The 16,075-nt window shown below is 39.7% G+C and overlaps 1 protein-coding gene across 3 annotated transcripts in view; it reads left to right on the plus strand.

Annotated features, from left to right (window-relative positions):
- Positions 1-4,222: 4,222 nt before the first annotated feature.
- LOC134221652 (cadherin-89D) overlaps positions 4,223-16,075 on the plus strand; it is a 234,960-nt gene continuing 223,107 nt past the window's right edge. For all 3 annotated transcript variants that reach the window (XM_062700843.1, XM_062700851.1, XM_062700856.1), the window contains exon 1: positions 4,223-5,017. In XM_062700843.1, the coding sequence (XP_062556827.1) occupies positions 4,951-5,017 (67 nt within the window). In that variant the 5' untranslated portion in view covers positions 4,223-4,950. The remainder of the gene's footprint in view (positions 5,018-16,075) is intronic.

Consider the following 16,075-nt stretch of genomic DNA (forward strand, 5'->3'; position numbering starts at 1 on the left):
CCTACCTCAGGAATTCATTTTGAATTCCCTCAGGAATTCATTTTGAATTCCCCCAGGAATTCATTTTGAATTCCCCCAGGAATTAATTTGAATTCCCCCAGGAGTTCATTTTGAATTCCCCCAGGAATTCATTTTGAATTCCCCCAGGAATTCATTTTGAATTCCCCCAGGAATTCATTTTGAATTCCCCCAGGAATTCATTTTGAATTCCCCCAGGAATTCATTTTGAATTCCCCCAGGAATTCATTTTGAATTCCCCCAGGAATTCATTTTGAATTCCCCCAGGAATTCATTTTGAATTCCCCCAGGAATTCATTTTGAATTCCCCCAGGAATTCATTTTGAATTCCCCCAGGAATTCATTTTGAATTCCCCCAGGAATTCATTTTGAATTCCCCCAGGAATTCATTTTGAATTCCCCCAGGAATTCATTTTGAATTCCCCCAGAAATTCATTTTGAATTCCCCCAGGAATTCATTTTGAATTCCCCCAGGAATTCATTTTGAATTCCCCCAGGAATTCATTTTGAATTCCTCCAGGAATTCATTTCGAATTCCCCCAGGAATTCATTTTGAATTCCCCCAGGAATTCATTTTGAATTCCCCCAGGAATTCATTCTGAATTCCCCCAGGAATTCATGCTGAATTCACCCTAGAATTCGTGCCCAACTCACCCTGGAAATCGTTTTAAATACCTCTTGGAATTCATATCGAATTTTCCCTGGAATTCATTCTGAATTCTCCCTGGAATTTATTCTGAATTCCCCCTTGGAATTCATTTTGCATTACCCCAGAAATTTATCGTTAATTGCCCCAGGAATTTATTCTAAACTCTCCTAAGATTTTTTTCTGAAAATCCCCAGGAATTCATTCTGAATTCCACCAAGAATTCATTCTGGATTATTTCAAGAATTCATTAAGAATTCCCCCAGGAATTCATTTTGAATTTCCCCCGGAATTCATTCTGAATTCCCCCAGAAATTCATTCTGAATTCCCCAAGGAATTTCTCCTGGAGTTGCTTAAGGATTGCCTTTTTGGGGTTCTTTCAGTTCTTGTTGAAGCTCCACCAGAAATTTATACTGAAGTTCCTCCAGGATTCCCTCTTGAGTTCACCAAGGAATTCCTTCTGGGGTTCGTGCATGGATTCAACATGGGGTTCATCCAGGATATCTTTTTGGAATTCCTACAGGAATCCTTCCTGAAGTTTCTTCAAAAATTCTTCTTAGAGCTCCTCCAGAAATTACTCCTGGAATTCCTCCAGGATTTCCTCTTGGATCTCTTCCAGAAATTACTTTTGGAGTTCCTCTGGGAATTGCTCCTAGAGTTCCTGCAGGGATTCCTCCTGGAGATCCTTCAGAATTTTTCTCAAGGATTCCTCCAAGTGTCTCTTCGGGAATTATTCTTGAAGTTCCTCCAGAAATTCTACCTGGCGCTGGATAAACGCTGGATATATTTTTGGAGTTATTACGGTAATCCTTACGAAAATTCTTCTTGGGGCTCCTCCAGAAAATACTCCTTGAGTTCCTCCAAAAATTACTACTGGTGTTCCCCCAGTATTTCCTTCTGGAATTTCTTCCAAATATTTCTCCTTTAATTTTTAGAAGCTCTTTCAGGAATCGCTTCTGAAGTTCTTTCAGGAACTCTTCCTAAAGTTCCTTTTTGGAGTTCCTACAACAATTCATCCCAGATTTGATCCAGTAATTCCTCGTGGAGCTCCTCATGGAGTTTCTTCAAAAGTTCATCTTTGAGTCTCTCCAGAAACTTATCTTGGAGTTACTCCAGGAATTCTTGGAATAACTCACGCCTGTTGGAATTCAGAATTAATGGGGGGAATTAGTGGAATTTAGAATGAATTCCTGGGGGAACTCAAAATAAATTTCTGGATGAATTTCCGGAGGAATTCAGGACGAATAATTGGATGACATCTCCAGAAGTAATTTCTGGAGGAGCACCAAGTAGAATTTTAGGAAATTCATCCTGAACTTCTGTCTGAGAATCCTCCAGCTGTTCTTCTTAAAAATTTCTCTAAGAGTTCCTCCTGGAACTGCTCTAGGAATTATTCTTGGACTTTCTCTGCGGAATTACTTCAGCAATATCTCCCAGGAATTCCTTTCAGAATTCTATTAGGTTTCAGGAGCATCACTGAAAAATCCTCCAGCATCTTCAATGGGAATCCTTTCAAAAATTCAACTGAAAACTGGAAGCCCTTCCTATCTCAATAGAATGAATTCCCCATAATTTTAAAAGGAACCCCAGATCATCAGAACTAATAAAAAATTCCCCAGAATTCTAGAAGGAACCCCTCGGTCTTTAGAATTTACTCAGAGTTACATGTAAGATGTTGATATTAGTGGAGGATTCTCTGAAATTACTTCAGGATTTCCGAGAATTCTTGGAGAAGCTTTTTGAATTGAGCATTTTCTTAAATTTTCAGTGTTTTTAGTTTTTGGGGAGTTTTGAGATAGGTCGCTGGCAATGCGTGCGATAATGATGTTACCCGCGAGGTGAAAAGGCGTATTGCAGCTGCAAATAGGGCTTATTACGAACTTCGTAACCAAGTCCCGTAGTCTGCAAACGAAAACAAAACTCGCGCTGTATACTACTCTGATTCTTCCGGTGGCTTTATACGGCCATGAGACATGGACGTTAAAGGAGGCTGATCGGAGAACTCTCGGAGTGTTTGAGCGTAAGGTGCTGCGGACAATACTCGGCGGTAAACAGGAGAACGGTATCTGGCGGCGTCGCATGAATCACGAATTGTACCAGGTGTATAAAGGGCTGGATATTATTAAGCTTATACAACACGGCAGGCTACGGTGGGCTGGTCACGTTGTTCGTATGCCGGAAGAACGTCAAGCGAAGATAATATTTAGTAGAGAACCCGGAAGAGGCCGCAGGCTTCGTGGAAGGCCGCGTATACGATGGCTTTTTGCAGTTGAAGAGGACCTGAGGGCGCTCAATGTTCATGGCGACTGAATGCGATTGGCCCAGGATCGAGTCCAGTAGAGAAGGATACTCCATTCGGCGTAGGTTCATCGAAGAGCTGTAGCCCATCAAGTATCAAGTATCAAGTAAGTACGCTCGAAGAAAAATTTAATGAAAATCCAGTGAGTTTTTGATGGAATGAATTCCAAATTCGCGCGATGCTACTGAACGTAAGGTTACGATGACATTGATTACAAAGGCTGGTTCTGCTCATTATATGACGCCTCCTGTAAAGAACTATTGGATACTATTGTGGCCTAAGATAAACAACTCTTGTGGGAAACGTAAAGTGTTGTGGTCTATATGCAAGTTGAAGTTTTTTGCGAGCTTGGTACTTTACGTTACAAATCTTGGCTCGGTACTTGTAGTGTTAAAAGAAAGGCCAAGAAATATCCTCCAATGCTTCTGAAGACACAGTGTCTTGAAATGTAATTTTCAGGTCCAAAACTAAAAAACGCACGTTTTGGGGGCTGTTGAACCAGCGCACTGCAGTGTGCGTCGATATGTTCAATAATCAAGACGGTGTCAACATGGCCATTGAAGATAATTTATAATCCCCTATTTACAGATCTTTTTAATTAAAACTCACCTTTTCCAACAATATAACCCATTCACAATCGGATTTCGCTATCATCAGGGGGATTGAGAAATGGATATCTTAGAAAGCTGGACTATAGAACACCACATTTTTCCCATTTGGACCGTATTGTCTTGTTGCCGGATATCGGTAGGAAGGAGATTATTATATTGGTAATTATATTCAAAGTTCGAAATGAATTAAATCAAGCGATAAATCAAAGCAACCCTATGCTTCGCAAACTCTCCACAACTCTACAAACTCAAAAGCTCCAACAAACAAGTGCAATTTGCTTTCAACTGTCTAATGCACAGAAAGAGAGTATTGAAGCCCATTTTCCTCCACACCTGTCGGACGGTCTCACATTCCCAGCAAAGCGTCCGGGGAAAGCTCGTCTCACCATCCATTCTCCATTCCACCGGCATTCGTCGTTAACCACGACGCTCACCTCAAGCCGCTGATGATGACTATAGGTAGGTAATGATCATCTTAGCCCGGAGCGCCAGCAGTTGCTTTCTTCCGATGTCGTGTCGCTGCCGATCACGGTGAAAAGCAGAGCGAGCTTTTTTTCGCAAGCCCATCTCCGGCTGCTGGCGGGCTCCACACGGACCGGTGAGCCTCACCGTGCCATGCGCGCCCGACTTGGGCTTATTCGCGCAACACCATCCACTCCGGGTGGACCGTTTTCTTCGGGCTCGCTTCGTTTCTCGGACTCGGTACTTACTCTCCGGCTGTGGACACTTCTGTTTTTTCCGCGATATCTTCGCGATCAAAGAACGAATAACTGGAAGCGAACAAAGTGTGACCAACGGATTCGCAGTGCTTCCGGGATTATTCGCGACATAGTTGCACACCGATACATTGGGGCGGGGACCCTCGCCGAGCATTAAGCAACCGTCGAGGGCACTGCGCGCTGGGACGGGGAAATAATGTTTCCATAGATACCGCTGGCTTGGATTTGTCGATTGTTTTGTGTTTCGATTTTATCCGGTTCTGATTGATCGGTTTTGGAGTGAAGCAAATTATTTTTGGATATCAAAGCAAACAGAATTCGAATTTGCGCCTACTGAGGCCCGGTACTGTGCGATGTGGGGCACGGGGTGTGAAGTTAATGAAATTCTTGTTATGTGAGTTACACGAAAATTGGATACAAATTTAAGTCGAGAAGCGGATGAAAAAAAAAGTGGAATGCAATAAGCAATCATCGATGAGAATCGTTCCGATGATGCGGGGAAAAGTACGATGAGGCGTTGACGGAAGCATTATGTGTGATTAATTCTTGAATGTGATATAACACAGTGTAGAAGCTGCTGGCAATCAAGTGCAATACGAAACAGCCAAAAATTGATTTTTTTTTCCATTACCTAATAACACATCACGGCGCAAAAAATGAGGATCATACCGAGGATAATTCTGCTGCTGTTTCTGCTGTTTTTCAACTCTGCCTCAAGTGAAGGTAAGTACTGTTCGGGGATTTTATTATTAGTTCAGAGAGTGAAAGAAAAACTTGCTTAGGTTGTTATGCGTGGACTGATGCAGGCAACTTGAAGTTCAGTGACTTGGCGGTTGCAATATAAAGACAATTTAAGAGATTTGCGCCACGTTCATCCAGTTTATGTTCCATTATCCATGACGAGGTATCCTTTCATTTTTTGATTGTGTCAGAGCACTTGTTCAACATCGATTCGATGATTCAATAAAATACAGTATATTTGATGATGAGGCTTTAGGTAAAACACTGGATTAGAATCCTGACGTCTACATAATACACGAATGCATAAATGATAAGGTATATTACAAATTACAACCTTCGCAGTTATTAACTGTGAGATTCTTTCGTAACAATTCTGAAGAACCGGTTAGACAATAGGATAATTCTCTTCGTTAATCATAGAGTCGCGTATTCCGTTTAACCGTACTTTGCTCAAGCCAAAGCAATTGTCTCGTGAAATGCACTTGTCGGATTTTGGAAAGTTCTGCCTCTGCGTTTTCATTAACGGAAGAACGAAGAACTCAACGACATTCTTTTTCATGTTTCTTTGGTCGAGAAGTTTAACAAGAAATGCACTTTGCAACAATGTGACAATCCTAAATAACATTATTAATTTGGTGACAGTTTTTTATAAAGACTCCTATTAGATCTCATGAAAATGACTATTACTGATTTGGATAACTCAGTTGGGTGATCGGGATCCAGTCAACTTTCGCGTTCCCGCATTTTATTGGGTCAGTCAGTGAAAGAAAAACCTGCTTCCGACCAGGCTGGCCCAAGTGCGCGCGGCCTAATGCAACTTGCTGCAACCGTGCATCGAAGTATGTCACACGCTGCTGTTGGGTTGCATCTCCCGGGGTAACGCGGACCACCGTACATCGCACACAATAGTAGGCCATGCAGAACTGGTTTCTGCGGTGGTTGTTCTTCCCATCGGGTCGGTGCAGTCTCAGTCATTATTGGGTACGGGACGGGTTCTTCGATCCAATTCATCGCATCGCGTGCCCTGCGTAAAAGTTGATTGGCAATCATTGCGGAATGTAGTCTGCGAAGGGGAGCCGACCGGTCGGACAGAACCGGAAGCGGGTCGATGCGATGGATTGGATCGTAATTAGGGCTCCACTGTCTTTTGGGTTAGATTAGTTTCCTTCAATGGTCAATCAGTTGCGTTTTTGTTTGTTTGTTCCGGAGCGATGGCAAGCAACAACGCAATGGAGTGGGAATCACAAATTGCCTTCGGAAAAGCGTCGTCAGCACTTGGGATTCTTGTGAATTGGGTTTCATGTTTTGTTTTATTTTGTTCTGTTTTTCTGGGAATTTATGTCTTACTTAGAATGATAATAAGTCGCCAGAAAGGATAACTAATAATACATATGATTTTTTATTTTTACGTGTTTTTTTTTTATATTTTCTATTCGAATAGAGTGGCAAACTAATGATAATTTATGTCAATTGAAACCTGTTCTCAAAACAACTTTATAGTTGTTTTGAATATTTCCATAGTTGTATGCCTATCAATGTCCGAATATTGATTAAAGCATACAAAACAAGAGAAGCGTTTCAATCGTTTCTATTCTAATTAATGAGGTGAACGTATAATTTCAGCGAAAAGTTGAACGCAATATGTTGTGATAGAACGAGTACAAAAAATGTGTTGCAAAACCGGAATGGTCACTTTTTGCTCATATTTAACCATCATTTTTTTAAGCTTGCCTTAGGATACAAAGTGAAGTGAAATAAAAAAATATGATGGGGTGATAACAAATTTGGCATGTAAAATGTTAGATTCGTCCAGTCAATACATTTGGTAAATGTTTATTTGTCTGGCTCCAGATTTTAGAATCAAGTTAATATCCAACAGCCTGTTGACTCGTTCTCCGAGTTGGCTTTTTTGCGATGAAGGCACATAAGGTAAGCCAAGTTCAAGCTGTGGAAGCAATTGACTTTTTTTTCTTTATTAAGCAGGCTGGCTCGTCTCTTTGACAATAGGGCACTGCACGGAAACATCTCTTTCTCTTTCGTTCCTCATAAATTTTGACGTTTACTGGCCTTGTTGTTTTCTAATTTCTTTGCAGCGAGCAAGAGGCAAAGCAGTCCGTGCAGTGCCCTATTTATTTGAAACTAGCGAAAGTAACCCAGCTTTGCCCGGGTGTTGCAAATGTCACAATGAACTATTTGCAGCACCGCACTCTAGATCAATTTCCATGCGTTTATTTTGTTTTCCTCAATAGTGGACCCAAAATTGTATTCTAATGATTTTTAACATTTCCCCGTTAAAGTTATCAACTTTTTGTATATACAAACCTTGCGGATCCCAAAACGAATCGATTAGGGAAAAAAATTGCAAATCGGTCAACCCGTTCGCGAGTTAAATCGTCAGGAAGGAAATCTCAACTCATTTTTATTATATAGAAGATAAAACTGAAATACCTAGTTTGTCAATTTATCCTATAATGCCCAATTAAAAGTATGATAGTACAAAAAATACATCGGGAAGTTTTTTTTTAGTTTCATAAATTCATATGTTCAAGTATTTACAGAAGTATTAGCGCAATTAAATGTGATATTTTTCTCTGGGGCCCTCCTTAGCTGTGCGGTAAGACGCGCAGCTACAAAGTAAGACCATGCTGAGGGTGGCTGGGTTCGAATCCCGGTGCCGGTCTAAGCAATTTTCGGATTGGAACTTTCTTGGACTTCCTTGGGCATAAAAGTATCATCGTGTTAGCCTCATGATATACGAATGCAAAAATGGTAACCTGGCTTAGAAACCTCGCAGTTAATAACTGTGGAAGTGCTTAATGAACACTAAGCTGCGAGGCGGCTCTGTCCCAGTGTGGGGATGTAATGCCAAGAAGAAGAAGAAGAAGAAGATTTTTTTTTTCTGGGATTAATCTTTAGCCCAAATCCTAATTTTCTCCATACTTTTCTCATGTAATTTCCAAATTAACGTTCAGAATCACTCTGAAAGAATTTTAGCAAATACTTCTCCTGGAATTTATTTGGAGATTCGCAAAATCCTCCTTCCGTCAATGACGTGTGGGTCTCTCTCTCTTCGCCTGAATTCGAAAGTTGAGAAGAATATCGGGAAAACTTTGTGAAGGCATTGTGGAATCGATGTTAAGTTTTGTCTGATAGTATCTTATTCCGCAGAAAGTCGTGTGGCATAAGGGCCGTTTGGAAAAATGGCCGTTTGGCAAAAAGCTAATTTGGCATAATTGTTAAATTAGAGCCATGAATTTATTTGACATTGGTGGAAAGTTTTTATTTTCCATGTGAGAGTAGATCCTCCGGCGCCGGGCACTGCCCAATACCGGACACTTCTCAAAACGACACTTGCAGAGGTCGTTCCGCCATCTTATGTTGTAAAAAAGCTATTGAATAATGCTTTACCTGCATGGAATGTCAGATCATCAGGTTGTAAACTTTGTACAAAATTTGGAATGGAACCAAAATGCCAAAAATGTTCGTCTGGCACTGAGGGATCTCCCTCTTAGGGTATGTGGGATAACTTGTCCATTGTGTATTTTTCCTTTTTATTAGGAAATGAATTCTTATTCTCTCATGCGTTTTGAAAAGCTTTGCTTAGAAAAGAATCATATTGTTGCGCTCTTCTAAAACGGTCATACATACAGGCATTTATGCTATTCATTTAACGTAATCTATTTATAACAATATGGAACTGTGTCTCATCTTTTGGCTCATATGTTCTTTTCTTAGAAAAGAATGATACATACTTTAAAATAAAAAATCAATGAGAGGGAAATGCATGTTTCGTATTTCACCATCTGCCAGGCAAATGGATCCTTTGAAAGAAAGAATTATATCTTCCCTTGCCTTAAACCGAGAAATTGTCTGACTTTAAAAAAAGAGATCATATATTTTTCCTTAAACCTTAAACTTTTCCTTAAACCGAGCAAATGCTCTAATAAACTGAATGAATCATATCTTCTCTTGCCTGCTGCCGGATAATGGATCCTTTGAAGAAAAAAGCATATCTTCCCTTGCTTTGAACCAAGACAATGCATTAATTAAAAGAATATTCCTTTGTCATATACCGACAAAGTGCATCCTTTGAAGAAGGAAGCGTATACTTTTTTGACTTACTCAGGACAAAGTGTGCTTCCAAAAAGATGCCTAAATAAACCCTTGCAGAATTAACTTCATTAAATTTTATTGCCTCTTAAGTGTAAAAAAACGGATGATCTTAAGCATTTTTTTTGTCTTTATGTGAATTTAAAGATTTGGATCAGTTCTTCACTCGTTGTAAGAACGAAGGTCAGTGTGACTTAGAAGGGATAAGGGGCTTAAAATGGCGTTCAGGTCTAACTTTGGGACCATTCGTAGGCAAAGGTTAGCTAAAGAATGAATATTAATTCTAACATTGTTAAAGCTTAGAACTAATAATAAAAAATTTAAGTAAAATTTAGTTGACTGGTCGACGAAGGTAACATGGACGAAACATAGGTGAACAATTTTAGTGTAAGTTGATCCAGAAACCCGGAACCAGTCGTACAGTAGAGATCCAGGTGTCCATTGGTGGCCTTGATGCAGGACCTGTTGTCGTTGAGTGCGCTGCTCTCCGGAGATGCTAAAGTTGGCTTAAGGCGAGGACCATACCCCAGAATACCGTTCGACCGAATGCCACTAGGCTGAAAAGGTCATTTGGCCCATAATGTCATTCGGCCGAAAGGGTTATTGGGCCGAAAGGGTTATTGGGCCGCAAGGGTCATTAGGCCGATAGAGTAATTTGGCCGATAGGGTCATTTGGCCGAAATAGTCATTTAGCCGAAAGGGTAATGACCTATTCGTCATCACTAAAAAAGTAAAAGTAAAAAGTACTTCTAAAAAAGACTTCTTACTACAGTAAAAAAGTAAGTAAAAAAGACTTCTTACTACTCACTTTTTACAGTGAGCAGTGAGAAATGAGAAGTGAGTAGATTAATGTCTCACTACTCACTTCACGCTTCTCATTTTTTACAGTGAGAAGTGAGAAATGAGGAGTAAGAAGTGAGACGTTTCACTTCTCACTCCTCATTTCTCCCTTCTCACTGTGAAAAGTGAGTAGTGTGAAGTGGGTAATGAGACGTCTCACTACTCACTGCACGTTTCTCACTTTTTGCAGTGAGAAGTAAGAAATGAGGAATATGAATTAGGATATCTCTATTCTGGCTCATAATTTCTCTCTTTTCAAATGACCTAGGGTAAATGATATATTTTGGACATGTACATATTTTGGACAAGCCTGAGCTTCTTCGATCAATTTTAGACAATGTGTAGGAAAATTTTTATCGAAAGTATGATCATTGCATACTTTTACCTCAACTCTAGCGGCTCCTAATAAGAATTCACAAATCAACTATTATTTATCTTTAAAATTACCTAAAATGTAAAGCTTTCTACCAAAGTGCCTGCTGGACGCCAGTATGCAAGAGAACATGCATTATAGGACTCTTCGTAACATGCACCTGAAACACGTTTAAATTGGTTCAAACGGCAATCTTGAGGTCTTGCGGCCAAAGTTTGATTGTAATTGAGATACTAACATAGTCCAATCGCTTAACATGAACTTGAGACGGATGAAAAAGGAGTGACCAAAATGAAGTTATGTTTTTATGTATCAGACATTTATTGGTCACCCCATATAGGGTAAGACGGTATAATATGCCCCCCCTAAGGCAACTCCTTGATAACTTTTTTCTTTTCAACGCAATTTTTGCAAACTTTGTGTTATTTGGTAGTCCAGGAAGTCGAAAATGCATTTCCCGTGAGTAGTCATATAAAAATATTTCAGTTAACACGTAATAAAGCTTTTTTGAAAAGTCGTGAAAAATGAATTTTAAAAAGTGCCTGGGCAATACGCCCCACCTCAACCAAAGACGTTTAATTGCCCTTCATTAGTATTTTATCAATCCCGTAATAAAAAGGCTACAAATCCTCATGCGCTTGACATTAAAAAACTAACATAGGTCCATTTGAGCAGGTGTGAATTACATTTCAATATTTTCCATACAATTTGGAAGCAACTGCTGCAGGCTCGCTGCGCTTGTGTCCAGTTGGTAAGGGCATATCGTCCTGCCTACACTGGGGCGTTTTGGCCAGTGAAACATGTTTTCGAAAATCGTTACATTTTTGAAGATGGAAGCAATTTTATATCATATTAACCACTGAGAAAAGTAATTTTGTTGCCCAATTGAGTGTTCCAGTGCAAGTTTTGCGGACAGTATGCCAGAGTCGCTCCAGAATGTTGAGCAAACAAACATGAAAAGTTACATCAAAACTGTAACTTTTTGTATTTTGCTATTATTTTCATTGTGTAATACAAAAATACTTCCACATTCACATAGTATGATGGGTTTACAAATACTTATAGGTACCAACTGTTTTTGACCCTTAATTAGGCATAGTTTTCTAGAAATCAAAGGGGGGCGTTTTGGCCAGGTGGGGCGCATTATACCGTCTTACCCTACAGTACATGGATGAACCATTAATTGCCAACTTTCAGGCTGTTTTCAATGATATCGATAAGTTTGCGAAACAATGTTAATTTCTGGTTTAATCTATGTCAGTTAAGCAAATAAATGCATTTGATTGAATGTGGATACGTGTAGGTAAGTCATACCATTGAGATCTGTAGGTGACCATTTTTAAATTAGGAGAAAATGACTCTGTCCAAAATATATGCATTTTCCATGTCGAAATTATATATATATGATGTCCAAAAGAAAATATTTCAGTTCGCAGTATATCACAGTTTACACCTAGTAAACGTAAATTACTCAAAAATTGGGCAATGGATACACAAGACTAATCATAGGTTATGTATTTGGATGAACCTAGTGGTTTTAAATTGTTTTATACTATTCAATCTCGATATATTTCCTAATGAATGTCCTGCGCTTGTCCAAAATACATCATTTACCCTATTCGGCCAAATGTCTTATTCTGCTAAATGTCCTGCTCGGCTAAATGTCCTATTCGGAGAAATGTCCTATTTGGCCAATGCAATGGTTTGTACGGCCTAGTGGCATTCGGCCAAACGGCCCCGTACTGAACAGACGCCTGGTAACAGACAAAAACAATATAAAATCAGAACGCTCTTATTCAGCTGGAGAGCCTCATTGAAGTTTTAGAATGCAGCCTTTTCAAACTTGCGGTTGCGGTACTGCAAGAGACGACCATAGATGGAGCGGGTTAGGCGGAATGGGAGAGGTGTGATGCGCTCAAGGAATTCAAGGAAAGCCCGAGCGTCTCGAGTTAAGGGTCTTATACCGAGCTTGTCCTCGGGATGCCCGTGAAGCCATTTGGATTAGATGTTCCTATATAAACCCCCATCTTTAAGGAAACATATGAGGGCAGTGATGCTGGCTGTATCATTTGAAAGCACGTATCTTTACGAACCTGGAATTTGGGACATTGGCATATATAATGTTCCACAGTGTTGTAAACCTCGCCTACATCGCAGATAGTCCGAAAGGTGCCCCCTAAAGTTGTGTGAGAGTTGCATGTGTCCTGTTCGGAATCGAGACACGATTTGCTGGTCCCTTAGGTTGCTCTGGTCCGTCCGTCTGTCCATGCCGACGTGGTCCGCTCGATTTTCCGCAGCTGTCCAGTGGTGGAAGCTCTCCCTGACACCCAGTTGTCTTGCACTATTTTTTTAATCCAGGTTTTACGTCTCCCACAGGGACGGTTGTCGTAAATCGCCGACTTTATTAACCGATTCCGACAGGGTGATCAGCCGTGGTGTTGTCAGCAGGCTTGTAAAATTTCATCTGCATGTCATTTGACTAATTTGTTCATAACTTTCTTTAGAAGCCAAATTAATTCCATAATTTTAGATGTACTCATAACGCTTGAGTAGGGCTATATTTTTGTCCAAGGGTACATTGCTCTAAATATAACATCTTAGGCTGGAGAGTGAAAACTCTTCAAAATGTCACGTGTCATTTGACATAATGTCATTTTCATTAAACCATGTTTTAAAACTAAACTTTTTGTTAGCTTTGAAGTTTTAATAATAGTTTTATTATTGCTTTCAAATGCGTCATAAAACCAGTTTGGGTCACTGCTTTAAAACTACTCAACGTGACTCGATCTATTCGCCATGTTGAATTTGGAAAGCAGTGTTGCTGTATAACTTATACGTGAATCATGCAATAAGATGCATAATGAGTTTAGCATATTTTTACCGACATAATGTGAGTGACATGTGTTTCTGATAAACTATTCGGAGAAATGTCTTATTTGGCCAATGGTTTATACGTCCTAGTGGCAGTAGACTTAATGAGAAGCATCATTTCTCAAATTGAAAAAAAAAACTTGAAAGCGACAGGTAAAAAATCTTCTGGTCATAAGAATCTCCGGTGTTATCCAATAATACCAATAAAGATTTGTCAAAAACAATTCGATTTCAATCAATAGTAATTATTTCTATGAGCAGGGTTATTTTAAAATTATTGAACTGTAACTCTTATGTTAGTTTGTTTGTTTGTTTATTGAAAAAATACATCAAATAGACTATTTATTAGTGGAATTAAATTATTAGTTTTTTTTTATAGAAGCACGGTTACTTATTACAAACTATTGAAATATTTCGAGCGGTATGGAAAATTATTAAATTTCCTATTTTCATGTGATTATTCAATAATTTCGAGGCGCGTTGATTTTAAGCTTCTACAAACTCAATATTCACGAATAATTTGGTTGCACATGTCATTCTGTTGTATGAACTACTTAAATAATACTTCATATTCAACATCAACCATTACAAGTAAAATCAGAAGCATTATTTTCCACACATCAGCTTTACATAGGAGATATTGTTATCTAGTGAAAATAAAAACTAAGGCAATGGAATGACAATAAATATAATCCATAATATGAAATTGGAACAGTTTCTTGGATCTACTGGTTATCAAGGGAACAAATGCAACATTAGACTTCGAAATCTACAAGAAGCCCACCAACACCATGAGAGTCATCCCATACACATCAAATCATTCGTATCAGCACAAAATGGCAGCTTTTCATCACATGATCCACAGGATGCAGACGATTCCCCTGAGCGAAGAAGGAAAAACGAAGGAGCTACAACACATCTTGGAAACAGCGAGGATAAACGGATACAAGGAAAGAACAATACAAGCAATCATCAACAAGAAGCAGAGGAACCTACGGAAAAACGAACTGACAACACTGACACCGATCGATGAACCGCTGAAGAGAGTATCGGTCCCCTATGATCGACACATCACCCACCAGCTACGCCATCGACTGAGGAAATTCGGCATCGATTTAGTATTCTCCAGCAGAAGCAATCAACTGAAGACACTGTTGGGCTCCACAAAGGATAGAGTAGAAATGTTAAATAAGGCCGGGGTTTATCAAATTAATTGTTCACAGTGTAATAAAGTATATGTAGGTCAAACAAAAAGATCGTTAGATGTAAGGTTCAAAGAACATATTGCAGAAGTAAGTAAGGCTAAGAGGGAAACTAATAAGGGATTAAATTATGAGTTTAGGTCTAAGGTAGCTGAACATGTATATCAGGAAAATCATTCAATTACGACATCAAACATTAAAATTTTAAGAAATGTCTCTTCTCCGTGGAAACTTGATGTTAACGCGGTTGTTAAATTAACAAAAGATCAAGGAAATTGTAGCTCCTTGCTCTTCAAGTTTATACCTAAGCATTAAGCGAGTAGAAATAAGCACCGTAGTAAGATAAGTACCTAGATAAATTATTATACCTACGCATAGTATAAATAGTGTAAGCTGCGATCATTTTCTTCAAGTCAAGTACGAGACACTGAAGACGGCCTTACTTTTGAGGTCGAAATACGTATCTGTCAAGATACAATTAAGTGGTGGAATTCAATGGGATTGTATAAACTCGTCTTATGACAGGTGACAGTTTTATTGTTACTCTCATGATGGTCACGACAACCTCTTATAGAGTATCAAGAAATTAAATACAATGTTTTATTGCAGTTTTATTACTACTCTTAATACGGTTTTAATAACATCTTCTAGATTGGTCCATAAGGCCGGAAGGCTATCTTAATGATGTTATGCAGAGGCTTTGGTGCAGTTATTAGTTTTATTAGCATCTGGTCATGAAAACCTCTTATATAGCATGATAAATCTTAAAGTGTTACTTGGGGGCTTTACAGCAGATGGCCGCTTGCAAACGATGGCTAAATGGCAACATATCTATCTCGGCACAGGCAGACTCAGCTGATGTAGAGGGTAACAATCCGGAAGCGGCTCGAACGTATGAGTTGAAGGTCGGCGACAGAGTTTCAATAAGGTTACGGAGGGCGTACTGTTATTGATTCGGTGCGGTTTGGATAGCATCCGAACCAGATTAACTCTTGTCTAACAATTAACTTTGACTTCGCGGAAGTGCGATAGGTATGAGAGGCTCCGATCTATGGATACTCCAAGAACTTTTATAATTTTCTTTTTGAGGAAGGGATGCTCTCCCAACTTGACGCTTGGTCCGGACAACTGGTGCCTCCAACGGCAGACGTGTCCTCTGACGCACTTACTTTTGGTCATAGTGAATCCTACAGAACTGGCCCAGCGATGAACAGCCCTGACGGCATATTGGGTTCGTATTCGCTTACGGCATAGAGTATCGCCAACGAATAACAGTAACAGGTATTAACAGTAAATGTTCGTTGGAAGTGAACGAAGCACACCGTTCATGGCGAAAAGGAACAGAGTCACTGCCAGAACGGAACCCTGGGATAGCCCAGTCTCCCACAGTTCTCGAACCTTGTTTTCCAAAAGCTAGGATGTTGCCGGAAAATCCACATTCGCTCAAATTTCGAAGGACGAAGGGGATCCAAATCCCGTTAAAGTCCTTGGAGTCAGCGTATTTGCCCTCATTGAAAGCGATTTGCAAAATGGTTCCCCTAGTTTGCAAAGTATGTGCCAGTATCGAACCCTGGGCAGAAACGCGTGCTGCCAGAATCCGTGTCTACCTTCTGCTTTTAGTATGTCGCGCAGCCGCCGCCGCCA

The sequence above is a fragment of the Armigeres subalbatus genome, chromosome 1 (assembly GCF_024139115.2).
Source record: "Armigeres subalbatus isolate Guangzhou_Male chromosome 1, GZ_Asu_2, whole genome shotgun sequence".
NCBI lineage: Eukaryota > Metazoa > Arthropoda > Insecta > Diptera > Culicidae > Armigeres > Armigeres subalbatus.